Consider the following 19,273-nt stretch of genomic DNA (forward strand, 5'->3'; position numbering starts at 1 on the left):
TGGGTCTGCAGCCTCTCTTGCCCCCTCGGTCCATGTACTGCCACACGGGCCCCCAGACCTCGCAGGAGGGCAGGAGGTAGGCTCTCCCTCGCCCAGGGCCTCTCACCTGCCTTTCCTTCCGGGGGAAAGCCCTCCACAACTCCCAGGCCAGGCCCGGAGCCCTGTTCTATGATCCTGCAACACATCTGCACGCTTGCAATTATTCACACGTGTCATTCGTTTAATCCCCTCTGAACTGTGAGCTTCCTGGGGACGGGGACGCATGCGATGTGTTCCACTCGCTGCAGTGTTCCAGGCACCTAGCACAGGTCCAGGAGCTCGGGAACTAGTTACGGGGTTGCCTGAAGCTGCTTTAAGTGATCCTGTCCTTCGCAAAGCTTCCGGGCAGTGGAGGCCACCTCCAAGGGGCAGATCCATTACCAACCAATTAATTACTCCTCCCTCTAATGGAAATCGAATCTTACAGATTGCCATTTGATTGAACGGTCATGCACTGAAGCCCGATTCAAGACTGATTGAAAATAGAAAAGCCCAGCCTGCCAGCTTAATGAAATGCTGTCACAGAGGGGAGGGGCTGGGCCCAGCCCCAGTGGACCCAAGGTGATGCTTTCAGTGACGTCATTCACTCCATCTGGTGTCCGGAGAGGCCTTTGGCCTGGACTCCACTGTCTAGTCCACGGGACCAGGTCCAAGCTGTCCAGGCCAGTGGGTCAGGCGGGCCTGGCTCACAGGGGTCTGGCCTGCTCAGAGGGAAGCTGGTCAAAGCAGGACTGAGTCGGGGGCCCCCATCTAGGCCTCTGGCCTGGGGCACAGCCGAGGCCAGAGCAGCAGGAGGACTACATTTCCCAGAGTCCCCCAAACCCCGGGAGCGAGCCATTGGAAGATTTAAATAGCCCAGGCCCGAGGCAGCCAGGCTGCAGCTGTGGACGTGTCCACCTCCTGGGTGGCTCCATTGGCGCTGGCCCGCACTGGGGGGCTCGATTGGCTGCCCAGCTGGCACTGACATTCCCTGGGAGCCTGGTGGCAGCCGGAGGTAAGCAGCCATGTGCAGTCCCGCACTCTATATTTAACAGCTGCCGCAGAGCAGGAGGGGAGGCCGGGAGCAACGGAGGCTCCAGGCTTCCGTCTTTGGAGAGAAGGGCCTCACAGCCAGGCTGGCACCGGCCCTCGCTGGGTGACTGTCACCATGCCTGCCTCCCAGAGCCGGGCCCGGGCCCGGGACCGCAACAACGTCCTCAACCGGGCCGAGTTCCTGTCGCTGAACCAGCCCCCGAAGGGGGCGCCGGAGCCCCGCAGCTCGGGCAGGAAGGCCTCGGGCCCCTCGGCACAGCCCTCGTGCCCTGGCGATGGGGCCCGCGAGCGGCGCCAGTCTCAGCAGCTGCCCGAGGAGGACTGCATGCAGCTGAACCCCTCCTTCAAGGGCATCGCCTTCAACTCCCTGCTGGCCATTGATATCTGCATGTCCAAGCGCCTGGGGGTGTGCGCCGGCCGGGCTGCGTCCTGGGCCAGCGCCCGCTCCATGGTCAAGCTCATTGGCATCACAGGCCACGGCATCCCCTGGATCGGGGGTACCATCCTCTGCCTGGTGAAAAGCAGCACGCTGGCCGGCCAGGAGGTGCTCATGAACCTACTTCTGGGTGAGTGTGCCCGCCGTCCACCACCCACCCCGCCAGGCCCGGGGAGGGAGCCCACCCCAGCAGGACCAGCGGGGCCCTCAGAAACTGACTGGAACAATTTAATGAGGTTAGGCAGGGCGGGTGCCCCAGAAACAGGCAAGCCTCCGGCTTGGGGAAGAGAGAGCTGAGGATGCCCAGATGACAGCCCCCTGCAAAGTGAGGGCCTTGAGAATGCGGGGCCCCAGCGGGAACTTCTGAGGAAGGGCCCTGCTCTGGGGAGGGAGTAGCTTGAACCGCCGCCCCAGAAGCAGCTTGAACAGGGGTGCTGGAGGCCGTGGCCTCGAGGGAAGTGGCCAGGAGTCTGGCGGGTGCTCTGCAGTGAGGTGTCTAACCCTGTAACACCCCATCCCATAGGCTGGGGTCCTTGAGTTCCTAGGCTGCTTGCAGGCAGCACTTGTGAGCTGCTCCCATCAACCCGCTGCTTGGCTCAGGGACCCTGCAAGCCACCCGGGATCCTCCCACAGGGCCTGGGGGTGCAGGGGTCCAGTCTGGGGCTCCCACCCACTCATGGCCTCCTGGAGTCCTTACGTACCGCTTCCCTGGGTGAGTCGCTGGAGGAGAGGAGGGCCTGGTGAGCTTTGGTTTGTTTTTGCAAAGTCTTTGTCACCAGCGTCTTTCAGTTGAGCTCTGCCCTGTGCCAGGTGCCACGTGGGCGCCATGTGGAAAGCAGGCCTTCCCCTCTCTCCAGGAGGTGATGCCCAGCCCCCACGCGGCCCACCCTGCAGCCACCTCCAGATCCCCCAGGTGCTCGGGGACCCAATGCTGCCACCCTCCACGGTGGGCCATGTTGATCTCCTGGCCCTTCCCAGCACAGCCACGATCTGGGGCACAAGTCGGGGGCGGGGGGGAATGGCTCAGGCTAAGCAGACACTGACAAGGGGTCCCACTTCCAAAGGGGTGTGTGTTGGGCCACTGAGAACTGCCATCCCAGGGGAAGTTGCAATACAGTGTGGCTCCCCACTCAGGTCTCAGAGCATCTGGGGTGGACACTCTGTGGGTGGGATGTAGGGAGGGGAGAACAGCAGTTGCTCGTGCAGGAGATGGCTGGGTCTGGTACCATCAACGTTTTCTTGTTCTTATTCCTAAATGATTTACATTACTTGTTCCTATGCCAAACAGTCCCATGGGACTGGTGCTATTACCATGCCCACTTTACAGATTAGGAAACTGAGGCTCCTGTAAATAAAGCAACCTGACCAGAGCTTCAGAGCGGGAGATTTGCACCAGGTCTGAAGATCTGCACCTGACATCCAGGCCTGTGCTCTTTTCAGGCAACGTGCCCTGGGCTTGGGACAGAGGGACAGAGCAAGGTGGCCCAGGGGCTGGGCCGGGTGTTTGCGGGGGGCAGAACCCTGGTCTCATTACCCACAGTTTCCCCGGTGCCCGCTGCAGCCTGACACAGAGCAGTAGCTCAAGAAAACTGTGTTGGGGGTCAGGTGTCCAAGGATGGGGGTGGGAAAGCATCCTTGAGCCACCCCTCAAACCTGCTCCCCAGACCTTGTCTGCACATTCCTCCCGCGTAAGATGATGGAGGTGGTGAAGCTGTGTTCATAATTTGCTCAGCGCTTGCTCCGTGCCCGGTTTTGCATAAACCACATCATCACTTCTACAGGGAGATGGTTTGTCCACAGCCACGTAGCTAGTCATTGATGGGGCCAGGACTGGAGCTGGGAACAACTCTTAACATCTTAACAGTTTGTTGAGATGCGGCTTCTGCCTCTTTCCAGCAACCAGATTCTGGGGACACAAAGGAGTTTGCTTCATAGGGTGAAGAGCAAAGTTCGAGGTGCCTCCCTTCTTGAATAAGAAGGACAGTCATTTCTAAGTTTTTAAAATCATCATGTATTGAGCTTCACTATGCACCAAGTACTATGCCCTGAATGTCCTGTATTTCATGATTTTAAAATCTTTTTAATGACCGTGTAATGTAAATATTAATACACCCACTTCACAGAGTTAACTGAGGCTCAGAGGGGTCAAGGGACTTGCCCGCCCCCACGTGCCCGTAAGTGGTAGATCTGGGAAGCAAATCCAAGTCCTCCAGGCTGCAAACCCCTTGCCCCCCACCCCCCTCAGCATCCGTCTGCGGGTCGGGCTTACCACGCAGTCCACGCTGAAGCTTGTGAGTAGCGAGGAGGCGCCTGGGAAGAGTTTTCTCTTTTACCAGCACCTTTGCTGGTACATCCAGGTACCGACATGACAGAGAGATGAGAGCCCGGCACAGAGCAGCTGCTCAGAACGGACAGGGTGGTCTGTGGGCCTGGGGCATCTCGTGGGGATGTGGACCCTGTAAACTGCAGCAGATAGCCAAGGCGGGTTAATCCCACAGCTCTGACCTGACCCGCCAAGAAGAGCTGCCCACTCCACTCTCTGCCCAGGGAAGAAAGACCATCCGTGGAGCACAAACTGTGCACAGATCTGTCTTTGCTTTCGTCTTTGGGGGCCTGGGCGGCCTTTCAATCCTGGAGCTCTGAGGTTGAAATGGACTTTGTCCGGGTCCTCACTCTGACCCTTACTCGATCTGCTCAAGTCCGTTCCCATCCCCGAGCTTCAGTTTCCTCATCTGTACATGGGGCTTCAGGACTGTGGTGGGGATTCAAGGGGAGCTGGTACAGCCCTTAGCACAGTGGGTGGCAGGCAGACCTGGAAGCTTCAGGGCCCTGAGGGATGAGGGGGCCCTGCCTGGTCCCGCCCGCCCTGCTCTGAGCACCAGGGCACCCAGCAGCGTCCTGAGGGCAGAGCCCTTCCCCTCTACAATTGGCACTTGGGCTCTCCTTGGCCCCAAAGCGGAAAACTCAGGAGCCTCGGGAAATGGAGCTCCAGACACCGGACCCGGGAAGAGTCCCCGCTGGGCCGGGAGGAAGTTCTCTGCTCTGGTCCCTGCGTTCCTCCCCAAGAGTGTGCGGTGCTGCCTAGACTGGAAATGTCAAAGCCAGAAGGGATCTTGGCAGCTGGCACAAGCTTGGCTCCAGAGTTGGCCAGACCTGGGTGCAAATGGGAACCGGGGCAAATGACTTTGCCTCTCTGAGTCTCATTTTCCTCATCTGTCTAGTGGGCTGCTGGGACACTTCCCTGAAGCATTACACGAAAGTGCATGGCTCATACGAATGCCAGTTGATGCTTGGGCATCAGTGATCACCATCCTCATCGCCATTGCCAGCATCAAAAGAAGTCCCAGGTCCAGGGTCCCTCCAGGTCCCCTCCAAGCTCTAGACACCTGTGAGATGACCTGATCCCCTCCTTTGTCCTTCCCCTGCAACACCCGACTTGATGATCCCAAAGGGGGCCAGGTGACAGGGGACCCAGGCCATCCCCGTTCACCAAGCCCATCCTGGTTCCCCCATGGGCCTGTCCTTGGTGGAAAATGCCTTCCATGTCTTATTTCCATGATCTATAAAAGAATCTTTATTGAAATGTCCCTGATTATAAAAACTATACATTCTTTTTTTTTCTATGTCATTTTTTAAATTTTGGTTAAATAGGCATAACATAAAACTTACCATTTTCACCATTTTTAAGTGTATACTAGCATTAAGTACATTCACATTGCCAGAGCTTTTCCATCTTCCCAGACTGAAACTCGGCTCCCATTAAACACTAAATCCCCATCCCTCTCCCCACAGCCCCCAACACCCACCATTCTGCTTTCTGTTTCTATGAATCTGACGAGTCTAGGGACCTCATATCAATAGCATTATACAGTATTTGTCTTTTAATATCTGACTTATTTCACTTAGCAGCCCGTCCTCAAGGTTCATCCATGTCGTAGCAGGTGTCAGCATCTCCTTCTTTTTTAAGGCTGCATAATACTCCATGGTATGGACAGACCACATTTTGTTTATCCATCATCTACCTTCTGGCTATTGTGAATAATGCTGCTATGAACATGGGTGTACAAATATCTGTTCAAGTCCGTGCTCTCACTTCTTTTGGGTATAGAAGCAGGATGGAATTGCTGGATCCTATGTTTAATTTTTTGAGGAACCCCCAGACTATCTCCCACAGCAGCTACACCATTTTACATTCCCACCAGCAGTGCAAAAGGGCTCCGGTTTCTCCACAAGTGTTCTTTGCCAGCACTTTTCTTTTTATATAACAGCCGTCCTGATGGGTGTGAAACGTGGCATCTCATTGTGGTTTTGATTTGTGCTTCCTTAATGAGGAGTGATGTTGAGCACCTTTTCACTGCACATCCTCACGGTAAGGAAAATTCAGACGACGGCAGGTGATGAAGAAAGTGACTGTTTCCCTTAAGCCCTTTCCCCAGGAATAACCTCCGTTGCAGTTTGGGTCATGGGTCTCTGGATTTTTCTCTGCGCCGAAACTAGCATATCATATGCTTCTAAAATGACCTCCTGTGGCGTTTTGCCCGGCTTGGCCTCATTCTCATGGCCCTACTGGGCCTTCTTGGCTATGAACCTCCCATCTCGGCCCCGCTCCTCCCTTCACACCAAGCACGAGGGGTTCAGAAACCAGAACCTGCACCCTCAGCCTGGCAGCGCCGCCCCCACCCGCCCCAAGCATCTCACAGCATCCCCTCCCCCCCAGCCCCTGCTCACCCACCCTCCATATAATCTCTTGTGTCAGCTGTCTCATCCCAGCCCACCGGCCCCTGCTCTTGGGCACAGCTCAGGTGACAAGCCCTCCAGGAGGTCTGCATAGCCTGTCCCTAGCTGATGGACCTTTAGACTCTGATCCCAAACCTTCACGGTCAGGAGCCCTCCTGCTGGAGACACCAGCGCAGCTCCGCAGAGGTAGGACGTTCTCCACCCTGCCCCCAGCTTCACTTCTCATCATCTCAGCGGGGCTCAGCGAAATGGTCCTTCCAGGCTAAAATACACATGACATAAAATTCACCATTTTCACCATTTTTAAGTGTCCAGTTCAGTGGCATTAAGTACATTTACATCGTTGTGCAGTTGTCCCCACCATCTATCTCCAGAATTTCTTTCATCTTCCCCAACTGAAACTCTGCACCCGTTAAACACTAACTCCCCAGCCCCCCTCCCCAGCCTCTGGCAACCTCTAATCTACTTTCTGTCTCTATGAATCTGCCTACTTTAGGGACCTCATAAAAGCAGAATCATGCAATACTTGTCTTTTTGTAAAAATAACTCTTTTTTTTTTTTAACTTATTTTATTTATTTTTGGCTGTGTTGGGTCTTCGTTGCTGCACCCGGGCTTTCTCTAGTTGCAGCGAGTGGGGGCTACTCTTCGTTGCAGTGTGCGGGCTTCTCATTGCAGTGGCTTCTCTTGCGGCGGAGCACGGGCTCTAGGTGTGCGGGCTTCAGTAGTTGTGGCACGCAGGCTCAGTAGTTGTGGCGCACGGGCTTAGTTGCTCTGTGGCATGTGGGATCTTCCTGGACCAGGGCTTGAACCCGTGTCCCCTGCACTGGCAGGCGGATTCTTAACCACTGCGCCACCAAGAAAGCCCAAAATAACTCTTTTTAAATGTGCACAAGTCATGCACCTTCATGGTAAGAAGAATTTTAATGCAGAATTACAGAAAGACACCAAAAATCGCCCTCATCAACCCACCCAGCTAGAAGCGCTGTTAACACTTAGCGTGGTACCTTCCAGACTTTTTTCTCTGTATAAACACATTAACATCTTATTTTACAAAAACGGCATCGTACTGTAAATCCAGTTTGGTCGTTGGCCTTTTCCACTTAAACCCTGTAGCTATCCTTCGGTGGCTATAAATACACGTCAGCTTCATCATTCGCCCCAGAGTGGCCCCAGAGAGCTCCACCGCGGTTTCTCCCGTCTGTCTCCGACTCAAGGGCATTGGGTTGGTTTGGGGTTTTCAGTGTTACAAAAAACGCTGCAGTGGACATCCTTGATGTGGGGCACATCCGTAATTACTTCCCAAGGAGATAGTCTTACAGATGGAAGGCCTGAGTCAAGGGAGGCCTGTTGGAAAGACTTCTGAGTCTGAAGCCAGATGCCCTTCAGAAAGTTTAGACCGATTTACAGCACCCCCACAGCACTACCAGACCCGGTTCCCCAGCTCCCGGAGAGGCCAGAATGGGGGATCAGAGGCCAGAAGAGCTGGGACCCCCTCCTCCCAGCCCCAGCCAGTAAGAGGTATCGGCTCTGTCGTTGCTCTTTGCAGGGTCCATAGCTACCCCTCCCCCACCCCTAGCCCAGCCTTATTGCTGCCGAGCTGGTCCCATGGAGCACATCTCAGGGGAAGCAGCTGAGCGTGAGGGGCCATGAGGGGTCGTCCTGGCAGCCCCCCAGCCAGGCTGAGAGAGAATAGTGGCCACCAAGGCAGCACAGCAGGGCCTTGAGAATGGGTGTGCTTCCTGCAAGGAGGGTTCAGGCTCTCTCAGCCCCCTGCTCCGTGAGAGGGGTGGAGAGCGGAGATTATTGGGAGGGAAGGCGTGAGAGGTGATGGGGCCCAGCCCTGCAGCCCAGGCGGCCCTCAGAGTAGCTTCTGGAATGATCCCCATTTTATCAACCAAGGGAGAAAGCTCAGCGGGAGAGACGTGCCAAGGTCATGAAATTCACAAGCAGTCGACCTTGAGGCCGGTCTCTGATCCTGGAGCCCAGGTGTGCAGCCTCTGCCCTGAGGCCCAGGGAGGGTAGGTGAGCAGCCCGGGTCACACAGCAAGTCGGGGCAGGTGGCGCGGCTTCGGCCCCTCCTGACTCTGGCCCCTGAGCTTGCTGCCAAGAGGACCTTTCCCCACAGGGGCCCCCTGCCCCCCTCCCATTCCAGGAGGGAATGTAGGTCAGGGAGCTCAACAGGCCGTGTGAGTGGAATTCACGGAGCCTTGAGTGACGGGGCCATTTGCTTCTATTTCTGGGCCCCAGATTATGCGCTGACAGTGTCAGAATCAGAGTCACACGAGGGATGGCCATGGTGCTGGAGGGGGTGCGAGCAGCCTGCGGGAGTGGGGGGAGGGGCTGTGAGTGGAGCGGCGAGGCCCCGGGGGCCACCAGCTCTGCTGGAGAGCCGTCCCCCCATGGCCTCTTCTACACCCAACTCTCAGAACCAGGGAGCAGCAGTGTGATGTGGGGAGAGGCTGTGGGCGTGCCACACCTTGAAAGGAGCCCCTGTGTTGACGACTGCACATCTTCCCCACCCTCACCGCCCAAGCCACCTGGCACCCTGCCAGCCTGGTTCACCAGCCCCAGGCCTGGCCCTCGCCTGCCATACTCAGGAACCAGCGAGACCCAAGACCTGCAGCTCAAGTGAATGAATGAACTAAGCACAGGCTGGGCCGGGCCAGCTGGACAGCCAGGCTGACCCGGTGGTCCCCAGAGGCCCAGGTCAGTGGGGCCGTCCCCACCTCATTATGGCCGCGAGGGACAGAGCCAGCCAGGAATAGCAGATTCCCAAAGGCCCAGATGTGGGGTTCTCAAGTCACGGCACACAGCCAGCCCCAGAAGCCTCTCGAGGGGGCAGGGGAGGGTCCCCCCCACCCCAGCTTCAGCCACGCGGCGGCCTCTTTCATCTGCTCACATACGGAGTCTCTGTGTGTACTTACGTTGGGGAAACATGTTTTGCTGCTAAAACAGTTTGAGAGGTGTGGGTCTTGCTCCTTCTTGGCCTGTGGGTCTTGACAGCCCACGAGGAGCAGTGGGACACCTGGGGAGGCCAAGGTACAAGCCCGCCTTGCCTTCAGACACCACGCGGGAGCGAGGCCCTGAGCATGGCTTCCCCCCTGGGCAGCCCGTGGACGCACGATGCTGCCCCTCCCTCCCGCCTTCCTCCTGAACCCAGCAGCTTTCTCTGGGCACCTCTGCTGTGGTTTACACTCGTCTGGGAAGGCAGATTTAAATCGACAAGAACTTGCCAACTTGCTGAGCCCTGGTTTTCAGCTGAGAAACTTGGTCACCAATTAGATAGATGACCCACACCTCCCTGTGGCTAGTGTCATGGTTTGATCTGCCTTAGGACCTGAGCCTGGCCCCCATTAGCCCGCTCCAGACCCTGGCCCAGGAGGCTCTGACTTTCCTCCAGGTGTTGAGGGTCTCGGAATTTGGGCCACATCATTTTTTTTTAATTTTTATTTATTTATTTATGGCTGTGTTGGGTCTTCGTTTCTGTGCGTGGGCTTTCTCCACTTGCGGCGAGCGGGGGCCACTCTTCATCGCGGTGCGCGGGCCTTTCACTGTCGTGGCCTCTCTTGCTGCGGAGCACAAGCTCCAGACGCGCAGGCTCAGTAGTTGTGGCTCACGGGCTTAGCTGCTCCGCGGCATGTGGGATCTTCCCAGACCAGGGCTCGAACCCGTGTCCCCTGCATTGGCAGGCAGATTCTCAACCACTGCGCCACCAGGGAAGCCCTGGGCCACATCATTTTGATGCTGGTGAGACCTCAGAGAGGGAAACCCTCTCACCAATGCCCCTGCTTGATGACACCCAGCCTGCAGGGTCTGAAAGCCTTAAGTTGCTTACCTGGGTCAGGCCAGGCTGGGGCTTAGGAGTAATAACAGCAGCTATGGCATCAAACGCCCCATACCAGGCTGTTCGAAATACTTCGCAGACACTAAGGAGCTCATTTCATCCTGTGATAACCCCTGTTACAGGTGGGTAGACGGAGGCTCTGACAGGTGAAGGGACTTGTTCTTAATGAGCAGAGGAACTTGAACCCCACCTGTGACTCTGAAACCTGCAAGTTTAACCCCCCCACCTGTGAACTGCCTCCTCCCCAGGTGGAGAGAGCCTGTCACAAGGTGAGGGAGGGGCAACTTTCAAAAGCCTGGCCTCCTGCCTGGGCTGCTCCGTCAGCCTCAGGGTCCCTGGGGTCAGGTGCAGCCGCCTCCCTCCAGCTCCCACCTGCCCTGTTGGTCCCTCCCTCCTGCTGGGACTGTGACGGCCCCCCCACCCCCCCACGGGCTCCAGATGGCTCCCAGCCTGGGCCTGGCCTCCACCTGGGTCAGCAGCATGCAGGCTGGGAGGCCTGGCTCCCGGGAACCAGTTGCCGTGGAAATACGGGGCGGGGTGTGGAACAAGGTTCCCTCCCTCCCTGAGGCTCCTCCCCTCATGGCCTGGCAGCCTCTGCATCCACCATTTCCTGCTTCTGCCCCTTCCCTGGCTGCTCCGGCACATCCCAGGGTGGGCAAACGTCAGCTGGCCCTATGGCTAGTGAGAGGGGCAGGCCCTGGGGAGGCCAGGGCTTCAAATCCCAAACCAAGAGCCCAGACTGCGAGCAGCAGCCCTGCAGAGGGCAGGAAGAGAGTTCTGCACCGACCAGGGAGCGCAGTGTTACCCGGGAGCAGTGTAGACATCCAACGCTGGGACCGTCAGGTAAATAAGCCAGGGCACCTCGGACGCTGCAGCCATGGGTGTCCCGGGGGGTGTGACCCGGCATCTTTCAAAAGCAGGTTACAGAACGTTGTGTGTAGAGCTCGTTACAGCTTTTATTAAATCTACGCTCTATAGATGGAGAGAAGGTTCTGGAAAGGTGGCTGCCTCTGGGTGGCAGGATTACAGGTGATTTAAAAATCTTATTTTTATCTTCTGTTTTGTAAATTTTCCACAGTGAACATCTATCGTGTCATTTTTTTTGTTTTTTGGGGTTTTTTTTTCATTTCTGAGCAGCAGGGGTTGCAGTAAGAGTTTCGGTATCTCCTGTAAAGTTTCCAGGGAAGTTCCCAGAGCCAGGCTGCACTGAACTGGCATTTGGTCATAATCCTCCCCCCTTCTCTGGCCCTCCTGGTACGCCAGGCACCCGGGGGGACCACCTCCTCTCCTTTACTGGGACTTCCCTGTTTTAGCCCTGAACTTCTTATGTCCTAGAAACCCCTGTGTCCCAGGCAAACCCAGGACAGTCAGTCACCCTGTAGGCACTGTGTCAAACCCCGTCTGAGAGGCAGGTGTTTGGGATACCTTGTTACAGGTGAGGGAAGTTAGACGACTTGTCCAAGGTCACAGTCAGGAGGCTCCGAGGCTGGGACTCGAACCCAGGTCTCTGTGGCACTCGCAAGCCCCCACTTTGGCTGACCGGGTGCCACTGTGATCAGCTGGATGAAAGTGGGCCCTTGGCGTGGGCCTTCGTCTAACGGCACAGAGAGGCAGAGCAGCCTCTCCAAGGCCACACAGCGGGGTGGTGGTGAACAGGACGGACAGAGATCCAGTTCTCCCCCAAGCTCCCCAAATGGGAAAGGAGCCCGCCCCTCTGGCTCCGCACCCCAGGCCGGCGACTCAGCTAACATTTGGAGACTGCCGTCCTGTGTCTGGCCCTGGGCATACGCCTACGAACAGAATAGATTTGGCTTGACCCCCCTTCTGTGAAGTGATGGTGGTGGGGAGGAAGTGAGGCGTTAACCCCAAACCTCTCACCACCCAGCGGGTTCCTTAGTTGCAGCTGGGTAAGTGCTATGAAGAGAGCATAGGTTGTCTGGAGGGCAGGGAAGGCCTCGCTGGGGGTGTGACGTTTAGGCTGAGGCCCGGCAATGACGGAGAAGTCAGAGGGAGGGAAAGGGAAACATCCAGAAAGAAGGAGGAGCAGGCAGGGGTGCTCCAACCTCCAGGGCTTCGTCTCGTCTTCTGTAAAATGAGGACAATATGGTACAGCTGCCATGGAAAACGGTCTGGTGGCTCCTCAAAAGACTTTACATAGGGAATTCCCTGGCGGTCCAGTGGTTAAGACACGGAGCTTTCGCGGCTGAGGGCCCGGATTCAATTAATTCCTGGTCGGGGAACTGAGATCCTGCAAGCCACGAGGCGCAGCCAAAAGAAAAAACAAATTATACGTAGTTAACACGTGATGGAGCAATTCCGCCCGTAGGGATGTGCCCAAAAGAACAGAAAACGGGTTCTCCACAAATACTCGTACACAGATGTTCATAGCAGCATTATTCACAGCAGCCAATATGTACAGACAACCCAGATTCCATCAGCAGTGAATGGATACACAAATTGTGGCAGGTCCAGACAATGGAATAATAGTCAGCCCTAAAAAAAGGAATGAAGTTTTGATACCTGCTACAACATAGATGGGCCTCAAAAACATTACGGTACGTGAAAGAAGCCTGACGCAGAAGGTCACGTGTTGTCTGATTCCACTTACATGAAACGTCTAGAAGAGGCGGATCCATAGAAACGGGAAGCAGCCTGGTGGTTGCCAGGGGCTGGGAGAAGGGGGGACAGGGACCACCTGCCTGATGGGAACTGGGTTTCTTTTTGGAGCTCGATAGAGGTGACGGTTGCACAGCATTGTGAATATACTAAAGGCCGCTGAACTGTACACTTAAAAATAGTTAATGGTGGGGCTTCCCTGGTGGCGCAGTGGTTGAGAGTCCGCCTGCCGATGCAGGGGACGCGGGTTCGTGCCCCGGCCCGGGAGGATCCCACATGCCGCGGAGCGGCTGGGCCCGTGAGCCATGGCCGCTGAGCCTGCACGCCCGGAGCCTGTGCTCCGCAACGGGAGAGGCCACAACAGTGAGAGGCCCGCGTACCGCCAAAAAAAAAAAAAAAAAAAGTTAATTGTGTGTTATGTGAATTTCAGTTCAACTTAAAAAAGATGGCGATGGTAACACCCTGTTCTGGGGACTGGCGGGGGCTTCAGTGAAGTCCTTTGAGAAAAACCACCAGCCCAGGGCCCCATTTGTCAGGATGAGATCCTCCGACGGGCCCCCAGTGGCCCACAAAACCCCTGATCGCCACTCTCTCATTCAGCACTTTTATCTGTCCGGATATCCCAGGGAAGGGCCTTCCAGGTAGAGGGAACAGCACAAGCAAAGGCCCCGAGGTGGGAACCTGCCCAGAGGCCCGCGTGGTTCAAGTGAAGGAAGCCCGGGCGCAGTGGGGGGAGAGCACGCGGAGGCGGCGCTGACGGCCTTCGGGGCCTCTCTCTCCTGCCTGCAGCCCTGCTCCTGGACATCATGACGGTGGCTGGCGTGCAGAAGCTCATCAAGCGACGCGGCCCGTTTGAGACGAGCCCCGGCCTCCTGGACTACCTCACCATGGATATCTACGCCTTCCCCGCCGGCCACGCCAGCCGCGCGGCCATGGTCTCCAAGTTCTTCCTCAGCCACCTGGTGCTGGCGGTGCCCCTGCGCGTCTTGCTGGTGCTCTGGGCCCTCTGCGTGGGCCTGTCTCGGGTCATGATCGGCCGCCACCACATCACCGACGTCCTCTCCGGCTTCGTCATCGGCTACTTCCAGTTCCGCCTGGTCGAGCTGGTCTGGATGTCCTCCAACACCTGTCAGATGCTCATCTCCGCCTGGTGAGCCGTTCATCTGCGGCTCCGGGGCCGGGGGTGGCCCGAGGGGCAGCAGGAGGACATAGGGCTGGCAGGGGAGGGGGGACCAGGCAGCCCCAGCCCATCTCCCCGTGGGCCGGTGGAGGCTGGTGACCTCAGGTGGGCCCACCAGTGACTGGCACGTCCCTCCCATCACGCTGGGTGCCCCCTGCTCCTTCAATCAGACCCTGAGTCCCTCTGTGGACGGGCTGGGGCCCAGCCGTGCGGATAGCCCTGCTCCGCTTCTGCTCTGGAGGTACCAGGTGAGAACCGGGATGGCGGGAGAGGGGCCGAGTCTCATCTTGTCCTTTCACCATCACGACTGTTGAGTTCCTGGCTGTGCCCACCTGACCACAGCACACCGCCCAGCGAAATGCCCACAACCCACCACCCAGCACAGGTGCCATTGCCATTAATGGTCATCGATAGCTTAGGGCAGTGCTTTCCAAAGGGTGCCCCACCAGACACCAGCCTGCAAGACACGTTGGGAAGAGAAATGGTCTTGTGGTCAAATAACTTTGGGAAATGCTACACACTCTGTTGGACATTCACGAGGGCTGGGATTGTCGTAAAGGCAAAAGTCCTGTAGAAGAGCTTCCGTGGAATCTTGTTTAATCCATGTTTCCTAAACTTATCTGACTACAGAACCCTTTTCTCAAGGAACAGCTATTAACCCCCCCCCCAGGGAACCGCATTTCCCCAGACGCATTTTGGGAGATGCAGCCCAGGAGCGGAAGGGCCTGAGGCGTGAGCTGGCCTCTCCCAGCGCTGGGCCCCAGAGCCCGGGGAGACCGGGTGTCTGTGCCACCGCCTGTGGAAAGCCCAGGGCCCACGGGCATCGGTGCCACTTTGGCCCCCAGGGGCCGGACTCCGTGTGACCTAATAGGTCGTTTCCAAGTCAGCCGTTCTGGACGTGCACTTCATGTTACAATACAGATGATGTGCAAACAGGCCCTCTCCTGTGTGTTTTTTTTTCCTCGTTTGATGCAAGATTCCAGGTGGGAGAGTCCCTGTTAACATGGGGGTGAGGAGTGTTTACCCCCAGTCAGGCCACGGTGTCAGGTGGTCAGGGGGCAATGGGCTCCTAGGCGTTTCCGGGCTGCCTGGTCCCTTCTCCCTGAGAAGCCCTGCTGGGGCTCCCTCCATCCCCGGGCCCTGCACTGGCCACCCTGCCCAGGGCCTGGGTCGTGATTCGTTTGGAAAAAGCCCTCACTGTGGTGCTGAGGGGCTCTCCCCTGGGGGCCAAGACCCTCTCACTCCCCGCTGACCCAGACCCTGCCCCCAAGGAAGTGGTCGCTACCAGGACAAGTGGGCTCAGGGCGAGGTAGACATTAGCAACGACAGAGGGTGGGTTCGTTTCCTGTCTACCATAAGGAGTGACCACAGCCAACCGCGTGGCTTAAAACAACAGGAGTGTGTTCTCTCTCAGTTCTGGAGGTTAGAAGTCCAAATTCAAGGTGTCTGCAGGGCCACGCTGCCTCTGAGACTCTGGGTAGAATCCTTCCCCGCCTCGTCCAGCTTCCGGTGGTGGCCGGCAATCCTGGCTGTGGCCACGTCACTCCCACCTCTGCCTCTGTCGTCACAGGGCATGCTGCCTGCGTCTGTGTCTTCCTCCTCTTTTTTTTTTTTGGCTACACGGTGCGGCATGTGAGACTTAGTTCCCCGGCCAGGGATCGAACCCGTGCCCCCTGCACTGGGAGCACGGAGTCTTAGCACTTAGCACTCGGCTACCAGGGAAGTCCCCATCTTCTCTTCTTACGATGACAGCAGTCCTATTGGATTAGGGCCCACCCTACTCAGAATGACCTCATCTTAACATCTTAATCACATCTGCAAAGGACCTTCCAAACAAGGTCACGTCCGTAGATACTGGGAGTGAGGACTCCAACATCTTTTGCGGGGACACAATTCAACCCATAACACGCAGGATCCTTTGGGGGGAAAGACAACTTCCTCTCCCAGCCGCCCCACTGGGACAGGACAGGGGTATAGCGCAGTCCCATCCGAAGGTCCAGCTGCTGCTGACGATGAAGGGCATCGGATCTCCTGGGCCCAGAGCCCTCTGCAGGCCCAGCCCTCAGGCCTGAATACCTTCCCCTCCCGCTGCAGATCCCACACCCTCAGGGATCATGGTCCCCCAAGACCGATGGCCCTGCAGGTAGGACCCAAGCCGCCCCTGCTCGCCCTCCCAAGGCTCCTCTCTGGAGCCTCCTTCGCGTCCAGCCCTGCTGGGGGTGCAGGAGATCTGCACCTTGTCTTTTCCCTAAAGGAGCTCGGGGATGCCAGACCCGGCTGGGCCACCACAATGAAGACCCCCCAACCTCCAACCTTGAACACGGGCTGGTTGCAGAGTCTTCAAAATACATTCTGCCCGTTCCCATAGATGCTCCCGGGCAGCGCGTCCATGAGACGCTGAGCAGGAGGGGTGACCCTCGGGAATCCGGGAACCCGTCATCCAGGGCGAATCCGGCTCCAGCTTTGGGCTGGGGACGGGCTGCTGCCCTCCAAGGCCCACATCCCCAGCGGGTCCCCAGGGCCTCTGTCTCTGCAGGGGTGGATGGTGGTCTCTGGAGTCTTTAAGATGAGGAGGGGGTTTCTGAAGAATGGAGGGCTCTCAGCAGACCCCCTAAGCTCAGGGTGGGCAGTGGAATCCAAGTGCCTAACAACCGATTAGGAGAAAAGTCTCCCTGGAGAGGCGGTGGGCATCCTGTCCTGTGAGGTGTCAGCAACACCAGGTGCTGGAGCCCTGGGCTCAGCGCCAGCACTGACACAGCAGTCACATGCCCTCTCCAAGCCTGGTGTCCTAATCTGTCAGACAGGGATGACAGTGGTCCCTGTCGGGTCATGTATGACTCAGGGATACTCCCTACCTGGGCACCTGGCGCAGGGTCCACCCTGCCATCCTGGACGGACCCCCTGGGGGAGCCCTCAAGAGCAGAGCCGGGGAGGGAGGGGGGAACTCGCCGTCACACCCGTTCCTGGAGAGACCCTGGGCGGAGGCGGGCAGGCGGCGGGAGGTGGGGTGACAGCCGAGAGGGCCCCAGTGATGGAACCGGAGACGCGGAGTGAGTGCTCCCTCAGACATGGTTAATGCGCTTTGGTGATCGAAGCCAGCAGCCACTCCCCCTTTTTTACGGTCAATTATAATATTTGGTTCTCAATGGTAAACCTATTCTGCGTACCTGGGGTAAACCCCAAGTGGTCAAGATGCGCTGCCTTTTCTAAATATCACTGCTTTGCGTTGGATAAAGGTTTTGTTAAGGATCTTTGCCTCTCTATCCATGGCGGGTGTTTGTGTTGTTTCCTCGATCTGTCTGTGTCCGCTTCGGTTGTCAGGGTGAAGCTGCCCTCTTCTGTTTTTCTGGAGGGGTTTGTATAGAATCCGTATCATCTCTTTTTTTACCCCTCGATTTCTGTCTATCATTCCTGACCTCTCAGAGACCAGCCTCTCCATGGAACTGACGTCCGACTCATGACTTGGGTTGGGGGTGGGGTGCGGGGGGTCACGACTTCCTAAATCCTCCACCTGCCTCATCTCGCTGAATCCTTATGACGACCTTACCCCTATTTTACAGGTGGGGAGACTGAGGCTCAGGGAGCAAAAGTCATTTCTCCAAGGTCACTCAGGTAGGACGTGGCAGAGTCAGGATTGGAACCCAGGCTGCAGTGGCCTCAGAGCAGAGAACCCTCTGGAAAACAGAAGCGCAGGGCACGCACCAACGTTGAAGGGAGGCTGGACTGGTGAAGCGGCAGCACAGGGATGGGTTGGCTTTTTTCCATTTTTTTTCTTTTTTTTTTGCGGTACGCGGGCCTCTCATTGCCGTGGCCTCTCCCGTTGCGGAGCACAGGCTCCGGACACGCAGGCTCAGCGGCCATGGCTCACGGGCCCAGCCGCTCCGCGGCATGTGGGATCTTCCCGGACCGGGGCACGAACCCGTGTCCCCTGCATCGGCAGGCGGACTCTCAACCACTGCGCCACCAGGGAAGCCCAGCTTTTTTCTTTTTTTAACAGAGTCAAATCCCACTGTGCTGGACGGCAGCCTGTGTTGTCTGAGGTCCACCTCGGCCGGACTCCGTGGGTCCCGCCTGACCCGGATGTTGGGTATGGTGGGAACAAGGCCCCCCCCGAGCCCCTGAGTAGCCCCCAAAGCTCTCCCTCAACGTGAGGTGTCCTCCCCCACTTCCTTGCTCCAACCCACCTGCTCCTCCTGGAGCCTGGAGTTGGTCCTGAACTTGCCCAGTGCTCTCCTGCCTCCTGGCACCACCCCCAGCTGCCATGGCCAGTGCGATCACTTCCCAAAACACAGAAGCCTCCCTGCGTTTCCTCTGTCGAGATCACGTGGTTGGAGGGCCGAGGGGGCTCAGGGACAGGCTGGGGTGGCGGTTTGAGCAGGGTGGTCTCGAGGGAGGAGCACACACATGGGAGTCAGATCCCCGGGTTCAAATTCCGGCACTGACAAGTCGCTGAACCCTTCTGAGCCTCAGTTTCCCCCTCTATAAAATGGGGATGATGCTTACCTTGCGCAGGTGTGAGGATTAAAACTAGAGCACCCAGAGCACCCAGCCCTGGGCCCGTCTCACAGAAGGGTTGAGAGGGCAGAAGGCAGAGCTGCTCAGGCCACACATACCCCCAAAGGACCATGAGTCCCCGCTGGGCACTTGGGACAGGACAGGATGCTTCGGGGCTTGGATGGGCAGGGGTCAGTGGGGACTGGAACCTGGAGATGGGCACCTACCCAGGTCATGGTGGGCCCAGCGGCCTCTTTTCACACATGGAGACACTGAGGCCCAGGAAGTGTGTCCGGGCCATACCAAGTGCCCCAGGCACTGTGGAGCCTGCCCTGAACACCCCCCCTCAACCCCGCGCTCCCTGGCTTCAGGGAGGGTGGGCAAAGGGGGTGTGAACCGACCCCTCCCACCCTGAGCTGTCATGTTTCCCCTCCATGCTGTCCAAACCGTCCTTCCCACAGAGCTGGGGCTCAGGGCTGAGGAGGTCACCTCTGCATCTTTGTAGTGTGTCTGTTTGGCCCCCAGTAAAGTTCTCAGTTGTCAAAATAAAAAGCAGGAAATTGGGGTTCTGAAGACCCCCAACAGCCATTGCCTGGCGCTGGTGCAGCTGGGAGAAGCCCGCTCCCCAGAACACACTACCGTGGGTGCTAACTGGCTGCCTTGTGCCCTCACCCCCACCAGAACATTCGTATATCGAAATCTCAACCGCCAGGACCTCAGAATGTGACTGTATTTGAAGATAGGACCTTTAAAGAGGCAATGAAGTTAAACTGAGCTCATTAGGATGGGCCCTCATCCAACAGCACAGGTGTCCTTATAAGAAGCAAAGCTGGACACAGACACACAGAGGGAAGACCGTGTGAAGACACAGGGAGAGGACGGCCCTCTGCGAGC

General features: G+C 57.4%; 1 protein-coding gene across 4 annotated transcripts; it reads left to right on the top strand.

Annotated features, from left to right (window-relative positions):
- Positions 1-947: 947 nt before the first annotated feature.
- On the top strand, positions 948-15,235 carry PLPP7 (phospholipid phosphatase 7 (inactive)). Of its 4 annotated transcripts, XM_079927538.1 has the most exons (3): positions 948-1,637; positions 13,495-13,855; positions 14,056-15,235. In XM_079927538.1, coding segments are annotated over exons 1-3 (813 nt in total). In that variant the 5' UTR covers positions 948-1,186; the 3' UTR covers positions 14,057-15,235. The 4 variants fall into 4 exon arrangements, with proteins under 4 accessions (XP_079783664.1, XP_079783663.1, XP_079783665.1 ...); XM_079927537.1 differs by having other exon boundaries at positions 13,495-15,235; XM_079927539.1 differs by lacking the exons at positions 13,495-13,855; positions 14,056-15,235 and adding an exon at positions 2,031-2,137.
- The last annotated feature ends 4,038 nt before the right edge of the window (positions 15,236-19,273 follow it).

The sequence above is a fragment of the Stenella coeruleoalba genome (assembly GCF_951394435.1).
Source record: "Stenella coeruleoalba genome assembly, chromosome: 7".
Classification (NCBI taxonomy): domain Eukaryota; kingdom Metazoa; phylum Chordata; class Mammalia; order Artiodactyla; family Delphinidae; genus Stenella; species Stenella coeruleoalba.

Coding starts and splice junctions, on each gene's coding strand:
- PLPP7 (XM_079927537.1), top strand. CDS start 1,187: ATGCCTGCCTCCCAGAGCCGGGCCCGGGCCCGGGACCGCAACAACGTC. Junction 1,638..13,494: donor GCTCATGAACCTACTTCTGG/GTGAGTGTGCCC, acceptor TCCTGCCTGCAG/CCCTGCTCCTGGACATCATG.